This window comes from Hyla sarda, chromosome 3 (genome assembly GCF_029499605.1).
Source record: "Hyla sarda isolate aHylSar1 chromosome 3, aHylSar1.hap1, whole genome shotgun sequence".
Taxonomy (NCBI): domain Eukaryota; kingdom Metazoa; phylum Chordata; class Amphibia; order Anura; family Hylidae; genus Hyla; species Hyla sarda.
In genome coordinates this window covers 81,524,133-81,542,036 of record NC_079191.1, presented here as the reverse complement: position 1 = coordinate 81,542,036, position 17,904 = coordinate 81,524,133, and the positions used below count along the sequence as shown (strand labels likewise).

The following is a 17,904-nucleotide window of genomic DNA, read 5'->3' as shown; positions in this document are numbered from 1 at the left end:
ACTCCTTTAACGGCGCAGGGTTTCCGTCCATATTCACTGTGTGGTGTGAGGAGCTGGACAGCTATTGATGGCCTATCCTGTGGAGGTCAACTTCCAAGTGTATTTTCCTTTAAAGACATTGCTGCTACTGTAAATGCTGCAGACATCCCATGCAGAGACTGCAGCATATAATCCATGTGTAACTGTACGAGAAGAACAATCTGATCGTCACTCCATGTGAGACAAAAATCCACAAATCGTATATCTATACCAGAATCACAAATGGCCAAAAAAAAAAACAAAAAAAAAAATAAACACATACAGACGCTGGCTACATCCAACTTGGAAATCGTGTGCAGTAACAAGGGTTCCCCTGGAGAGGAGGTTACTACACAAGGGCAAGATTTATAAACTGAATTGCACTACATCAATGTAAGGGAGGACAATGAATACTTATGGGGAGGTCTTGACACGGGAGCTGGCAGACGGGCATGTGCTAAGGGTCTAGGTAACACCCCCAGTAAACCAAAGAACCTCTTGGCATCCATGTGAGATGACCACAATCCAACCAAAAGACTCCACTTATGATGGGGCTTCTGCACACCACTTTCAGTACCATAAATACCAGGAATAAGATCCCTTGACTTAAATGTTGAGCCTGGTGTTGACTTTCCAATAACCATCATAAACTCATAGCGACTGTCTAGCTTACTGGCCAACACAAGCTTCACACATTGATGCAATATCAGTCAAAGTGGGAAAGACAAACAAGCCATTTCTCTCACAGTAAAGAGGTATTCAAAGTACTACAAATACCATAAAGCAACCTATAACTGTGCAGCTGTCAGGAGACTACAACCCCTAGCATGCCCTGAAGCATAACCAAGAGCTGCCTGCTGTTTGCTAAGGATGGAGTGCAAAAGTGGACAACACGTGACCAATCATTTCTACAATAGGTATCCCTCTATATACAATGCTAGTAAAAATTCACCAGATATCAGTTACAATGGTATTTTCTAGGACTTTGAACCTTCTTATAGGCCTTGTCAGGTCAGTGGGGTCTAAGTCCCAGGAGCCCAATCGATCAGCTGGCCTGGTATCCGCAGCTGGAAAAGGTGTTCTGGAGTTGTAGAAACATTGAGGGACATTTATAAATGTTTGCTTATGTATTTTTTTTTTAGTAATTTTTTCCTTACTTTTTTTTTGCTTATATGTGACTTATTTATCAACTGCTTTCAGCCTGTTGATGATTTTCTTTCACGTAAGCAATTTTTCCTTTTTTACTTTGGTAGTAGCTTTTTCTGCTCCATGTTTGAGCTGGAGTAAATTTAGTCAATTTTTAACCCTGTTGCGACTTTTTTTTGCGCAGTTGCGACTGTCGCAGTTAATAAATACCTGACTACTCGTAGTCCATTTTAAAATTATTACTACGTAGTTAATTTTTGGAAAACTTGCTTTTCTCGCTTTCCAGTCAAAATGTCACACGTAAAATCGCGTAGTCGCAGTTGCGACAATTATAGTAAAGAAAACCTGACTAAACCCGTTGATAAATGTCCATAATTGTGAGCACATATTTAGGACAGGAAACCACTTCTGAAGATAGGTAAGTAGTAGGACCTGGCACTGCTGTGGATGTCACATATGCCTTAGATGGGAATACACAGGGAAATCAACTTGTCCGCACTACGGTTGTCATCTTTAGTAATCCAGACTCCTATTCAATCACTAAACATTCGCTGGAGCACAGGAAAGTGCCATTGGACATGTGTTCTCTTGAATGATCGAGCAGCACTTCACCACCTGGCAGTCTCTTAGATAGTGCTTAGAGCAGTGATCTCCAACCTGCGGACCTCCAGATATTGCAAAACTACAACTCCCAGCATGCCCGGACAGCCAACGGCTGTCCGGGCATGCTGGGAGTTGTAGTTTTGTAATCTTCTGGAGGTCCTTAGGTTAAAGACCACTGGCTTAGAGGGTGCTTTACCCTTGAAGGTACAATGTGAACAGGGAAGTTTGGTTTGGTCAGCACCAGGGCTGTGGAGTCGGACGAAATTTTGGGTACCTGGAGTCGGAGTCGGCAAACAATGGACCGACTCCTACTAAATTTAGATTGGAATAAAAAAAAAAAAAAAAAAGCAAGTTTAAATGTCCCAATTTACAAAAAGTTATAATTTATGACTTCTACTTTAAGAATAAAGACCAATGCATGCAGTGCCTCACGTAACCGCAAAACTAACATTAAAGGAGTACTCTAGTCCAGAGTATTCCTGCTCCGTTCTGCCCGGACTGCAAAATAAATGAAAATGAACCATCACTCACCTCCCTGGGTTCCCGCGGAGCGCCACTACAGCTGATCGGTCCTCCGGTCCATCCTCTTCATACTTCCGGGTGTAACGAAGCGTCGCATGGCGCTCAGCCTATCCCCGGCCGAGGCTGAACATCGCGGCGGCCGGCGATAGGCTGAGCGCCATGTGACGCTTCGTTACACCCGGAAGTATGAAGGAGATGGACCGGAGGACCCAACAGCTGTAGTGGCGCTCCGCGGGAACCCAGGGAGGTGAGTGATGGTTCATTTTCATTTATTTTGCAGCCCGGGCAGAACTGAGCAGGAATACTCTGCACTAGAGTACTCCTTTAAGTGACCGTGAAGAAGCATGCTTTACATGTGCTTCACTATGTGGCAAGCAATGCACAATTAGGAGCGGCAATACTTATACTTTCCATAGTGTTGTGTTCTGCTGTTACAGGGAACCCATGGGTAACCTAGCCTCTCACTGATAAGGGGTTAAGGAAATATGTTTTTTGCAGGACTAGAGACACTTGTATAAGTGAAGGGAATGGAGGGTCAATAGTTCAAGACTGAAGCTGTAAACCATTGGAAAAACTGCTGCCATTCAGCTAAGGCTATAAAAACTTGTAAACTCGATTGTTGCTTAAAGGGGTACTCCGCACCTAGACATCTTATCCCCTATCCAAAGGATAGGGGATAAGATGTCAGATCGCCGGGGTCCCGCTGCTGGGGACCCCCGGGATTGCCGCTGCGGCACCACGCTATCATTACTGCACAGAGCGAGTTCACTCTGTGCGTAATGACGGGTGATACAGGGGTTGGAGCACTGTTACGTCATGGCTCTGCCCCTCGTGATGTCACGGCCAGCCCCCTCAATACAAGTCTAAGGGAGGGGGCGTGGTGGTCTTCACGCCCCCTGCCATAGACTTGAATTAAGGGGGTGGGCCATGAGGTCACGAGGGGCGGAGCTATGATAGTACGCTGCTCCGTCCACTGTATCGCTCTGTATCCACCCCCCGAACTCGCTCTGTGTAGTAATGAAAGCGCGGTGCCGTAGCGGCGATCCCGGGGATAAGATGTCTAGGGGCAGAGTACCCCTTTAAACTTTAAACATGACTATGGGATTCTACTAGGGAAATCATGTTTTATAATAAATGCCCCTTCCTTGATCCTCCCCCACTGCCCTATCTTCAGCAGCAGATCAGCACACAAACTGTTCAATACAGTAGACTGTTGGCTTCCCAGCCAGTAGTCCTGTGGTAATGACAGGTATGTTACCTTTCTTTCCTTCAAGGAATGTATAAAATACATTCACATATTAATACAGAGGAGTCGGCGTTGGAAGTACAGAAAACTCCGGAGTCGGAGTATTTATCTACCGACTCCACAGCCCTGGTCAACACAGACGTGTTATGATTGTTTTATGAGCAGCCATAATAGGGATTCCAAAGGAGGCCTCTGAGCTCACAAGGAAACCGATATTTGTATCCAATTCTGCTCAAATTTAATAGAAAAATAAATGTAGCTCTTTTCTGCTCACCATGGCTGTGGTCTGACTTTCAGCCTTCAGTAAACAAAATCTGGGAAGACAAATATGTCCAAAGCAACAGCAAAAAAAATTGCCATTTTGCTGCAACTATTTCATAAAAGCTTGAAGCGCTTAATGGATTTTAATAGCATTTGGAACTATTCTGAGCGCCACAGACTTCTTCCAGATGTAGAAGGGATTGCAACATCCTTCATCTTGCACCACATTATAATATCTGAAGTGCTAAACATTCTACATAAAAAAAAAAAAAATTTGTGTCCTGTTCCATCAGATGTCGTAGGGTCTTCCTGGAGATGTGCAAGTAACGCAACTTACGGTATTCTGCTTTACTTCATTGGCCCCAAGATGCCATTCTTTGCCCCTTTGTTTGCTAGCGGGACACCATCATGTGCAGATCGTACAGATCAGCAGGTAACAATATATCTTAGTGATATACAATCACTTGTCCTCTCTGGAATACCTCTGTAATGCCCCTGGTTATCAGATGGTCAACAAGCATTGGTGATGAAGTGTCCACATTCCTGTAATCATAATGTGTATTATTTGGGATAAACATAGTTTTGTCTGGATAACAGGATGAGCTTTGTGACATTTATTATTTCCAACCTAAATAGTCATAACTTTGATCAGAAGTTTACAACTATATAAAATCATATGACGTTTCCTTGTAAAACATACAAATCTTGCCAACATATGTATCCGTTCACAAAGCCGTATTTGACCCTATTCAGACATTGACAGGCTAAATTATGTCATCAAATGCCAGTATATATAAGAAGCAGCCAGCTGTGGCAGATGTGTTCTAGCCCTTGGGAGCTCCAGTGTAAACACCACTGAATTATCCTGTATCAACCTCTCTAAAAGCTCCATCCATCCAGACACTGGCTACATCCAGCATTGAAATCTTGTGCAGTAACAATCCGGGGCTCCCATGGCAAGGAGGTTACTCCCAGGGCTGGGCGCTATGGCAAAATATGAGTATTGCGGTATTTTTGTAACTTATGGCGGTTCCACAGTATTGAACGGTATTCCCCCCTGCCCCTACAAAATGAATTATTAGCCCAGCACTGCCCCCACAAGCGCTGCCTCTTCGTCCTCCTGTTTGTTGCGGCCGCCTGCGCTGACACACTATACTGTATTCCTATGCCCGGGCTGCAAAAGGTAAACAAAAATAAACTAAGGCATGTTCCGATGTCGGCCTTACACTGGGGACGTGAACGTCAGACAGCCGTCAGCCTATCACCGGCCGCATTGATGTTCCGCCTCGGCCAGTGATAGGCTGAGCCCACTGTCATGTAAGAGGCCGGCTTCTTACATGACACTGCGCTCAACCTATCACGGCCAAGGCGGAACATAGCTGCGGGCCGGTGATAGGCTGACGGCTGTCCGACGTTCCATTCCCTAGGAAGAAAGTCCGGACTGACGGGGAAGGTGAGTTAACGTTTACTTTGTTTACCTTTTGGCATAGGGATACAGTATAGAGCAGTGGTCTTCAACCTGCAGACCTCCAGATGTTGCAAAACTACAACTCCCAGCATGCCCGGACAGCCAACAAGTTGTAGTTTTGCAACATCTGGAGGTTGAAGACCACTGGTATAGAGTGTCAGCGCCGGCGGCCGCAACAAACAGGAAGACAAGGAGGGCATCGCTTGTGGGTGACATGTGAGTATTTATCCCAATGGGGACAGCGCAGTGCCGGGCTGATAATTAATTTGGGGGGGGGGGGGGCAAGAACAGTGCTCGTGGGTCACATATGTGGCTGATCATTCTTTCCCGAGGGGGAGGGGCCAAACCGGTATTGCGGTATGGGGAAAAATGTATATCGTGCAGCACAAAAATTTCGGTATTGGGTATAAACCGGTATACCGCCCAGCCCTAGTCACTTCACAAGCGCAAGAGTTATACGCTGGATTGCACTACATCCATTCAGGGGAGGACAGGAATATTTATAAGGAGGTCTTGTTACGGGAGCTGACAGATGGGCATTGCAGTGCACTTAGGCTACGTTCACAAGGGAGAATGTCTGTGCGGACATTCCCCCGACAGCAGAGCGCCGGTAGAACATGCTGGCGCTAAGACTGATCGGAAATGCGCCGTCTCAGACTGCATGATTATCCTGCGTACTCTGCAAAAAGAATTGACATGTCTAATCTTCTTGCAGACACCGGAATTTTAACTTCTAGTTAACTCCTCCCTGGTCCCCTGATCCCATACTTTTTAATAAAATTTATCGAACCAATAATCGACCAACTAATCGAATTGACAAATAATCATTAGCTGCAGCCCTACTCATTTGCATAATGCAATTAGTGAAGAATATTCACACCAACACAAATGTGAAACAAAAGAAAGGCACCATAGTGATCAAAGCCACATGAACCATCACCATATATCAGCAGGTGGGTATAGGCTGAGCTCCTGATAGATTCCCTTTACCTTGTGCCAACCAGCTCCAACCTCATGATCTGCTGATGTGGCTTCTCTGCAGACAGACCTCAGATCCTACCCCTTCCAATGTTCTACCTATTTGAGAAAGACTAACATCAATTTTAAGAACAGTTTAAGTTTAATAGCATTTCTTGGTAATAAAATGGCATAGGCTATGCATAGAACCTTTAGAAAACATTAGGCTATGCTAACACTTAAAAAAGGGGCACCATATTCCGGGTCAGAGGGACAATTGTGTTCAATAAACCAAACGTAGTCTACGGTCCATTCTACAGCACATACAGTTATTTGTCAGGATGTCAAAGTGAAGGAGGCCATTTTGCTAGAATAGAGATTTTAAATTGTTGTAGCAAAAACTCCCCCTCCCTGCAGGCCCTCCAGATGTGTGGGTCTCCTGGGAATTTTTGCAATGCAAGAAGAGCCATAGGTTAGATATTATAGTTTTAGTCTGGGCTCACAAATAGTATTTCAGTCAGTTTTTGGTCAAGGATACAGAGCCACAATGTATCTGGAGACTCCTTGTGCCAGGAGAGCCATCTTTTCTGACTTTTACAAGATATCTTTTAAAGCGTCCAGAAACAGGCTGTGCCCTAAGCAAGCTTTATTGTGCTGATCCTCCTTTATGTCTCTAGGCAATGCATGAATAATGGGTCAGTAAAAGCTGTACGCTAATGCCCATAAGTAGTCATCGGGGCAGACCGGTTCTGAGAACTACACGTCTCACCAATATAATCACACCTATAGACCCATGACTGACAAACCAGTGAGTGTCCTACACCATCCACTGCCTTTCCTCAGAGCATGCGCAGTGGATGACGGAGGACACTCACTGGTTTGTCATTCATGTCCCAGTAGGTGTGATTACAGCTATAAGACTGAGTAGTTCTCGTGAGCTGCCGGCCCCTGATGACTAGTTGCAGGCAATAGCATACAATGTGGGACAGTTTAAAGAACATTTCCTGGACATTGCAGGATTGGGATGAGCTCTCCTGGATGTGGCCGGGCGCAGTATTAGAAGTAGTATTATATCTTCCTGTAGGTTTAATAACATTTTTTCTAAAGACAGGTTTCCCTTAAGCAGTTATTTGGATTGGATTTCCCATTATGTTGAAAATTGAAACTTCAATGAACTCCACCAAACCTTTACAAAGCTCCCACAACACAGAAAACGCAAACGGCAGCAAACTCTCCAGCCCAAGATTGCACAACTGAACTTCAGTAGGACGCAAACAAAACATATTATATATATATATATATATATATATATATATATATATATATATATATATATATATTATATACAACTAAATAACAGAGGGACAAAAGAACTAAGGAGAAAGTGACACTGCCTCAATGTATCACATAGTCTATGATTAGAACAATATTAAAGATATTAAAGGAGTAGTCCAGTGGTGATTCAGTGGTGAACAACTTATCCCCTATCCTAAGGATAGGGGATAAGTTGCAGATCGCGGGGGGTCCGACCGCTGGGGCCCCCTGCGATCTCCTGTATGGAGCCCCGACAGCCCGCGGGAAGGGGGCGTGTCGACCTCCGCACAAAGCAGCGGCCGACACGCCCCCTCAATACAACTCTATGGCAGAGCCGGAGCGCTGCCTTCGGCAATCTCCGGCTCTGCCATAGAGATGTATTCAGGGGGCGTGTCGGCCGCCGCTTCGTGCGGGGGTCGACACCCGCTATCTGGCCGGAGAGCCTGGCCCCCGTACAGAGAGATCGCGGGGGGCCCCAGCGGTCGGACCCCCCGCGATCTCAAACTTATCCCCTATCCTTAGGATAGGAGATAAGTTTTTCACCACTGGACTACCCCTTTAAGGATCAACCAATGTTGATTTTTTAGTGCCGATACCGATAATCTGTGGAGGTTAGGGCCGATAGCCGATAACTTATACCGATATTCCGGTATAAGTTATCGGCTATTTATCCAGGCGCTTTAAATCAATGAACTGCAGTGGCTTTTGCGGGGCCAGAGACTGTCGCCGCCACCCGCTTCTCTCCCCCTGCCTGTCCTGGGGTCTTCTTGAGTCCTACCACCGCCACGATATCTAATGTGCTTGGCAACCTCTAAAGTCCATGTTCACACAGAATTTCCGAGCGGAATGCGCCAGAAAATTCTGCTCGGAAATACCATTGCAGCAGAATCATATTGCTTTCAATGGGATACTGCTGCACTGTGCACACAATGGAATTTCCGTGGAAATCCAGGTTCCAACCTCTGCTGAAATTATTGACAAGTCAATTGTTTCTGCGATATCCACTCGGAAATGCATTAATGTCTATGGAGACTACGCATTTCCAATAGTTCCTAGCGCAGAACATGCAGATCAGTGAAACGTCTAGCCGTTTTTTTTTTCCCAGATGGACATTCAGCAAATTTCTTGCCGGGTAAACAAGGCCTTACTTTCTGCCGACAGATTATGTTGGACTATGCATGATGGATTTCAACTCCCCAAACGTTGTGATCTCTGAGCGATATGCCAGAGGCTAAGCCAAGCACTTGTGTCTAGGGTATGGATGAAGAGAGTGGTCGACTGACATATCTGATGTGTATGGTGTGCCACAGACTGGAGACCGCTGCTGTGTATACAATGGTTCCTTGTCCTGACGTGTGCAGCACTACAGACAAAATAGACATGGACGAGCCCTAAGGCTGCTTTTTCACCAGATGGCAGTGAATTTTTGCAGGATGACCCACCACCGTTTGCTAAAGCCTCACACGTTTCATTTTTGGTTGCAAGGTTTCTACAGGTGAGAAGTTGAAAGCTCTTGTTTAAACTCTGAAGCTTGTGCAAACTAAAACGGCACAGCCAAGGCGACCTGCAGTAAAATAAACAGGAGTTTGCCAAGTGGTAATTGGCAGCATGGCAAGCAAACAATCCCATGTTAAAGCACCCAAACAAGCATGATGGTTATACTGGAGAGTTCCCTAATCCCTAGGTTCCCAACCAGTGCACCCCCAGCTGCTGCCAAACGACAACTCCTAGCATGCCCACTGCGGATAGGGGATGATCGGGGGGAGTCCAACCGCTGGGACCTGACTCGGCCCTGGCTGAGCTGCTGTGCACACAACAGGTCAGCTGGTACTAACATGCCACCTCCATTCATCTCTCTGTGAGGCAGAAACAGTGTTCCTGTGTCTCCGCCTCTCCCATAGAGATGAATGGAGGGGACGTGTTCTGACCAGCTTAAGTGCTGGGTACGAAACGCACTCTAGAAGCACAGGAGCCCCGTAAAGGATATCCCTCCGCATGCAGCACCGTGCCGAAACATCCTACATGCATTTTCTATGTGATCGCTGTAGATACCCGAATACAGCGCTGGTGTATCTCCAGCGACCCCACAGACATGAAGCTTGTGCCGACACACTGCTCCATGCACAGGGAGTAAGGGGACCCCATTCTGGAGATTGTGGAACCCAAGTGATCCCACCACTAACAATCAGATACTTACTGTGAAGTGGTGCAGCCTTTTAAATGGGAAAAGACAAAGGAAAAAAAATCTGAACATACCCTTAGGATATATTTACACCTATGAACAATGCAATGACCCCCATGAAAAACGACAAACTGAAATAAAGATGAGACAATGTAATACAATTATATATAGACACTGAACAATGGTAATCCACTTTGGATAATAAAAGATGCAAGATGTTTCCAACCATTGTTACAAAACTACAACTCACAGCAGGGGCATAATGGAAGATCTGCAATATCTGGAGGCACACTGGTCCGGAAAACACTACTGTAGAGGTAATTCTGTTACACTGACCAGCACAAGGTGTAACGCAAATTCTGTCTGGGCCAACGCCTTCACCCAGGTACCCATGACGCTCGCCCTGAATAGAGGTCACGGATCAGTGCACACAAGACAGCGAGCAATGATGGTTCAGCAGCAGAAATCACTCCTGGCCCTTTACTGCAAAGAGACAGACACGACGATAGTCCCGTCATACAGTACAGTCACAGACAGGAGATCATATCGCTATATATTGTGCTAAACCTGCTGTCACCCATGGATGGTGGCTGTGAGGTTACAATGCAGCCGGGTATTATAGGGCAGCGTCGCGTATCACCCTTATGTATTATAGGGCAGCGTGGAGTATCACCTGTATGTATTATAGGGCAGCGTGGAGTATCACCTGTATGTATTATAGGGCAGCGTGGAGTATCACCCTTATGTACTATAGGGCAGCGTGGCGTATCACCTGTATGTATTATAGGGCAGCGTGGAGTATCACCTGTATGTATTATAGGGCAGCGTGGAGTATCACCCTTATGTACTATAGGGCAGCGTGGAGTATCACCCTTATGTATTATAGGGCAGCGTGGCGTATCACCCGTATGTATTATAGGGCAGCGTGGCGTATCACCCGTATGTATTATAGGGCAGCGTGGCGTATCACCCGTATGTATTATAGGGCAGCGTGGCGTATCACCCGTATGTATTATAGGGCAGCGTGGCGTATCACCCGTATGTATTATAGGGCAGCGTGGCGTATCACCCGTATGTATTATAGGGCAGCGTGGCGTATCACCCGTATGTATTATAGGGCAGCGTGGCGTATCACCCGTATGTATTATAGGGCAGCGTGGCGTATCCCCCTTATGTATTATAGGGCAGCGTGGCGTATCCCCCTTATGTATTATAGGGCAGCGTGGCGTATCCCCCTTATGTATTATAGGGCAGCGTGGCGTATCCCCCTTATGTATTATAGGGCAGCGTGGCGTATCCCCCTTATGTATTATAGGGCAGCGTGGCGTATCCCCCTTATGTATTATAGGGCAGCGTGGCGTATCCCCCTTATGTATTATAGGGCAGCGTGGAGTATCACCCTTATGTATTATAGGGCAGCGTGGCGTATCACCCTTATGTATTATAGGGCAGCGTGGCGTATCACCCTTATGTATTATAGGGCAGCAGCGCGTATCACCCTTATGTATTATAGGGCAGCAGCGCGTATCACCCTTATGTATTATAGGGCAGCGTGGCGTATCACCCTTATGTATTATAGGGCAGCGTGGCGTATCACCCTTATGTATTATAGGGCAGCGTCGCGTATCACCCTTATGTATTATAGGGCAGCGTCGCGTATCACCCTTATGTATTATAGGGCAGCGTCGCGTATCACCCTTAAGTATTATAGGGCAGCGTCGCGTATCACCCTTATGTATTATAGGGCAGAGTCGCGTATCACCCTTATGTATTATAGGGCAGAGTCGCGTATCACCCTTATGTATTATAGGGCAGAGTCGCGTATCACCCTTATGTATTATAGGGCAGCGTCGCGTATCACCCTTATGTATTATAGGGCAGCGTCGCGTATCACCCTTATGTATTATAGGGCAGCGTCGCGTAACCCTTATGTATTATAGGGCAGCGTCGCGTATCACCCTTATGTATTATAGGGCAGCGTCGCGTATCACCCTTATGTATTGTAGGGCAGCGTCGCGTATCACCCTTATGTATTGTAGGGCAGCGTGGAGTATCACCCTTATGTATTATAGGGCAGCGTCGCGTATCACCCTTATGTATTATAGGGCAGCGTCGCGTATCACCCTTATGTATTATAGGGCAGCGTCGCGTATCACCCTTATGTATTGTAGGGCAGCGTGGCGTATCACCCTTATGTATTGTAGGGCAGCGTCGCGTATCACCCTTATGTATTGTAGGGCAGCGTCGTGTATAACCCTTATATATTATAGGGTAGCGTCGTGTATCATCCTTATGTATTATAGGGCAGCATCTTGGATCATCCTAAACATACAATGTGGCGGCAGATAAGAACCATTTAGCCCATCTAGTCTCCACCACCTTCCTAAACAACCACCCACACAATCTACAAGACAAACAGTACAGATATGATAAATCACTGCGGCTGTCCAGCGGAATTACAACCCCCATCATGCCCTGACAGCCAAAATGGGTAGTTGTGGTTTTGCAGAAGCTGAGGAGCCACAGGTCGGGAAAAGCTACGATACACAATAGATCTATAAATAACACACAACTCAACTATTATACAATTATCACTGTCCTGAACGTATAGTTCTGGAGACTCACAACTCTCAGCATGTCAGGACAGCCAGGTTTAGAGTTACAAGCTGGAGAGCCACAAGTTGGAGAAGGCAAAGGGACATAATAAATCAGAGTTTCCCAACCAGGGTGCCTCCAGCTGTTGCAAAACTACAACTCCCAGCATGCCCGGACAGCCGAAGGCTGTCCGGGCATGATGGGAGTTGTAGTTTTGCAACAGCTGAAGGCACCCTGGTTGGGAAATGATACAGGATACAAATGGAGTCTCCAGTTGTTGGAGAACTACAACTCCCATCATGCCCTGACAGCCAGTGTTGCAGCAGCTGGAGGGGCACAGGTTGGGGAAGGCAGTGATACATAATCCACAATAGACACATAACATGGCTCATCCCCCGGCAGCGCCCCCCGGCTGCTCCCCGGGCACAGCGCACCCACCATGGCAGCACAATGGCCGGCGTCCACCCCCCGCCCGGCCCCACTCACCGATCAGCCGCCGCACCTCCTCCTCGCTCATGTAGACGTTCAGCCCGGGCTCCCCGTAGTTCCCAGGCCCGGACTGCGCCTCACCGGCTCCAAGGAGAACTGCGAACAACAACACCAGGGACGGCGGACACCACAGCCCGGGGCCCGGCTGCCTCCCCCATCTCCTCCTCCACCACCCCGGGGGGTCCGGGGCCCCGGGCAGCATGTCTCTCACAGGCCGTGCTGAGAGGAAGGGGCGCCCCGGACCATCCCCGTACTCGCTGCCTGACCCGCCGCCGCCAATAACGCCGGTCCGCCGACTCCAAACACGACCCTGGCGCGCTCGGTTTCCCTCACGGACGCTACAGTTCACTAGACGCATGCGCTCTCTGGACACTGTTCGCCCTGAGCATCGTACTCTTTTTGCCTCTTCCGGGCCGCCGTCGTCCTCTGATGCAGCTGCCATGCGCCCCCTACAGGATGGCTTCATGTTAGTTTTTCTCTCTCTCTCTTTTTTAATAATCTTTATCAATACCATAAACAAAAAGACAGAAATATAATCTATGGGATTTTTTTTGTTCCCTGTTTTTACAGATTGGTGATATACATATTAGTTCTTGGGCCTCACAGTGCAGTTTCCCTCTCTCAGAAGAAAGCACATACCACTCTATATGTATAGTGTGTGTGTGTGATGTAGGGTTGCCCACAGCCGGTATTTTGGCCACCTGCGTATTTTTATATTCGAAATACCGGCAATGCAATGACCGTTATTTATCCAACCAATCCTCCAACTCACGGAATGTTTCACCATAACCTATACCAGTGTTTCCCAACGAGAGCGCCTCCAGCTGTTGCAAAACTACAACTCCCAGAATGCCTGGACAGCCGGTAGTTATCTGGGCATGCTGGAAGTTGTAGTTTTGCAACAGCTGGAGGCACCCCTGGTTGGGAAACTCTGACCCATATTATATACAGTCATGGCTGTAAATGTTGGCACTCCTGAAAATTTTCAATAAAATGAAGTATTTCTCACAGAAAAGGATTGCAGTAAGGCTGGGTTCACACTACGTTTTCTCCCATACGGGAGCGCATACGGCAGGGGGGAGCTAAAACCTCGCGCTCCCGTATGTCACCGTATGCGCTCCCGTGTGTCATTCATTTCAATGAGCCGGCCGGAGTGAAACGTTCGGTCCGGTCGGCTCATTTTTGCGCCGTATGCGCTTTTACAACCGGACCTAAAACTGTGGTCAACCACGGTTTGAGGTCCGGTTGTAAAAGCGCATACGGCGCAAAAATGAGCCGACCGGACCGAACGTTTCACTCCGGCCGGCTCATTGAAATGAATGACATACGGGAGCGCATACGAAGGCATACGGGAGCGCGAGGTTTTAGCTCCCCCTGCCGTATGCGCTCCCGTATGGGAGAAAACGTAGTGTGAACCCAGCCTAACACAGGTTTTGCTATTCACATGTTTATTCCCTTTATGTGTAATGGAACTAAACCAAAAAAGGAGGGAAAAAAAGCAAATTGGACATAATGTCACCAAACTCCAAAAATGGGCCGGACAAAATTATTGGCACCCGTAACTTAATATTTGGTTGCACACCTTCTGGAAAAAATAACTGAAATCAGTTGCTTCCTATAACCATCAATAAGTTTCTTACACCTCTCAGCCGGAATGTTGGACCACTCTTCCTTTGCAAACTGCTCCAGGTCTCTCTTATTCTCCAGATCTAAATCCCATTGAACACCTGTGGAGAGATCTTAAAGGGGTACTCCCGTGGAAAACTTATTTTTTTTTCAACCCCTTAAGGACCCATGACGTACCGATATGTCATGAGTCCGCTGCCGATCTATAATGCGGGGCCACGGCCAGGCATGAGTAGTCAAGCAGCAGAATCATTGATCACTGGTTTCCTATAAGAAACCATTGAACGATGTAAAAGATCAGTGGGTGCAGTGTTATAGGTCCCTATGGGAGCTATAACACTGCAAAAAAAAAGTGAATAATGATCATTTAACCCCTTCACTAATAAAAGTTTGAATCACCCCCCTTTTCCCATAAAAAAAAAACTGTGTAAATAAAAATAAACATATGTGGTATCGCCACGTGCAGAAATGTCTGAATTATAAAAATATATCATTAATTAAACCGCATGGCATGGCGTATGCGGAAAAAAATTCCAAAATAGCGTATTTTTAGTCACTTTTTATATCATGAAATAAGTCCTATTAAGTCAATGCAAAATGGTACCGCTAAAAACTTCAGATCACGGCGCAAAAATAATTAGCCCTCATACCGCCCCATACGCGGTAAAATAAAAAAGGTATAGGGGTCAGAAGATGACAATTTTAAACGTATACATTTTTCTGCATGTAGTTATGATTTTTTCAGAAGTACGACAAAATCAAACCTATATAAGTAGGGTATCATTTTAATCCTATGGACCTACAGAATAAAGATAAGGTGTCATTTTTACTGAAAAATGTACTACGTAGAAACGGAAGCCCCCAAAACTTACAAAATGGCGTTTTTTTTTTTCAATTTTGTCTCACAATGATTTTTTTTTTACGTTTCACCGTAGATTTTTGGGTAAAATGACTGACGTCATTCCAAATAGAATTGGTGGAGCAAAAAATAAACATCATATGGATTTTTAGGTGCAAACTTGAAAGAGTTAGGATTTTTTAAAGGTAAGGAGGAGAAAACGAAAATGCAAAAACGGAAAAACCCTGGGTCCTTAAGGGGTTAAAAGTTTCAGCTTAGAGAACTCCTTTAACTTTCTGGCACCAGTTGATTTAAAGGGGTACTCCGGTGCTTAGACATCTTATCCCCTATTCAAAGGATAGGGGATAACATGCCTGATCGCGGGAGTCCCGCCACTGGGGACCCCTGTGATCTTGCACACGGCACCCTGTTTTTGATCAGTCCCCAGAGCGTGTTCACTCCGGGTCTGATTGCCGGCGACCACAGGGCCAACGGCGTGTGACGTCACGCCTCCGCCCCCGTGTGATGTCACGCTCCACACCTCAATGCAAGCCTACGGGAGGGGGCGTGATAGCTGTCACGCCCCCTCCCATAGGCTTGCATTGAGGGGTGGAGCGTGACATCACACGGGGGCGGAGGCGTGACGTCACACGCCGTTGGCCCTGTGGTCGCCGGCAATCAGACCCGGAGTGAACACGCTCTGGGGACTGATCAAAAACAGGGTGACGTGTGCAAGATCACAGGGGTCCCCAGTGGCAGGACTCCCGCGATCAGGCATGTTATCCCCTATCCTTTGAACAGGGGATAAGATGTCTAAGCACCGGAGTACCCCTTTAAATCAACTGGTGCCAGAAAGTTAAAGGAGTTCTCTAAGCTGAAACTTTTAACCCCCACTGTGCCCGGGCTGTAAAACTATACATAATAAACTTTCACTTACCTGCCTACGATTCCCCCGTTGTTCCAATATCGCCGTCCCGTTCTCCGGTCCCGGTCTCTTCCACTTCCTGGGGGTTGGTGACTTCACTCTGCGCTCAGCCTATCAGCGGCCGCAGCAATGTCCCTCGCGGCCGCTGATAGGCTGAGCACAGAGTGAAGTCACCGACCCGCAGGAAGAGGAAGCTGACAGGGACCAGAGCACGGGCGGCCATATCCGAACAACAGGGGATCGTAGGCAGGTAATTGAAATTTTATTATGTATAGTTTTACAGCCCGGGCACAGCGGGGAATAAAAGATTTCAGTTGGAGAACTCCTTTAAACAGATTTGTAACTTACTTGTATTAAAAAATCTTAATCCTTCCAGTACTTATTAGCTGCTGAATACTACAGAGGAAATGGTTTTATTTTTGGAACACAGAGCTCTCTGCTGACATCATGACCACAGTGCTCTCTGCTGACATCTCTGTCCATTTTAAGAACTGTCCAGAGTAGGAGAAAATCCCCATAGAAAACATATGCTGCTTTTGACAGGTCCTAAAATGGACAGAGATGTCAGCAGAGAGCACTGTGGTCATGATGTCAGCAGAGAGCTCTGTGTTCCAAAAAGAAAACCATTTCCTCTGTAGTATACAGACCCCAAAAAAGTACTGGAAAGATTAAGATTTTTAATAGAAGTAATTTACAAATCTGTTTAACTTTCTGGCACCAGTTGATTTAAAAAAAAAAAAAAAAAAGTTTTCCACGGGAGTACCCCTTTAAGATCTCTCCACAGGTGTTCAATGGTATTTAGATCTGGACTCATTGCTGGCCACTTCAGAACTCTCCAGCGCTTTGTTGCGATCCAGTTCTGGGTCCTTTTTGACGTATGTTTGGGGTCATTGTCCTGCTGTAAGACCCAAGATCTCGGACGCAAACCCAGCTTTCTTACACTGGGCTGTACAGTGCGACCCAAAATCCAAGAATTCCATCTATCGGCCCGTCGCAGTACGGGACCAGCAGCCAATGTGAGATTGAACTTTGCATTTGTTTAACAACTGTGGGCAGCTTTTTCTACATCAGTCCATTAAGGGACTTTGCCTTTTCTATTACAAGTGCCGGACTATCAGCCCTTTTTGTTCATTACAAGTGCCGGACTAATAGTCAATTCCGGATCATTGATATATGCCGTTGAAAAATTGCATTTATTTTTTACATCTATAGAATATCCTATATTAGGTGGTTGCTATATTTATATTTTCTAATTCTGTCATTAGGGCCCAATGACAGTTTAAGACAACATTGACATTGCTCTGATATTTTTAACCATTTAGTTTTTTTTACACAATACTGTTTTAATAAAATCTGCATTTTTTTCAAAACTTTATGTCTCAATCAATTATTCACTGTGTACCCTAGGGTAGTATTCTTGAGGTGTGGTTAATTTTTGTTTTAGTTTTTACCCATTTGGATTGGTGGGGATCAATCCTTTAACCACAATAACCTCGAATACCTGGTTGTGAGCTGCACACATTTTTCCAATTTGCACCCAATTTATCCTCAGTGTGAACGTGCTCCAACCACACAATGAATATTTGGTTACATTTAGAAAATAAAAAGAAGTCTATAGACAACTATATTTTTACTAGGGATGAGTCCCAGCAGCCCCCTAAGGGTGATCAAACTGATGTGTCATTGATACAAAATTTCAGGAAACTTGAAAATT

The 17,904-nt window shown here is 46.1% G+C and overlaps 1 protein-coding gene and 1 long non-coding RNA gene across 4 annotated transcripts in view; one reads left to right on the top strand and one right to left on the bottom strand.

Annotated features, from left to right (window-relative positions):
- Window positions 1-13,282, bottom strand: part of RYK (receptor like tyrosine kinase) — a 167,080-nt gene extending 153,798 nt beyond the window's left edge. For all 3 annotated transcript variants that reach the window (XM_056564403.1, XM_056564404.1, XM_056564401.1), the window contains exon 1: window positions 12,799-13,282. In XM_056564403.1, coding sequence (XP_056420378.1) covers window positions 12,799-13,267 — 469 coding nt within the window. In that variant the 5' untranslated portion in view covers window positions 13,268-13,282. The remainder of the gene's footprint in view (window positions 1-12,798) is intronic.
- The window catches only part of LOC130361430 (uncharacterized), a 52,812-nt gene continuing 48,104 nt past the window's right edge, over window positions 13,197-17,904 (top strand). Inside the window, exon 1 of the long non-coding RNA XR_008891005.1 lies at window positions 13,197-13,267. This is a non-coding gene — a long non-coding RNA (uncharacterized LOC130361430). The remainder of the gene's footprint in view (window positions 13,268-17,904) is intronic.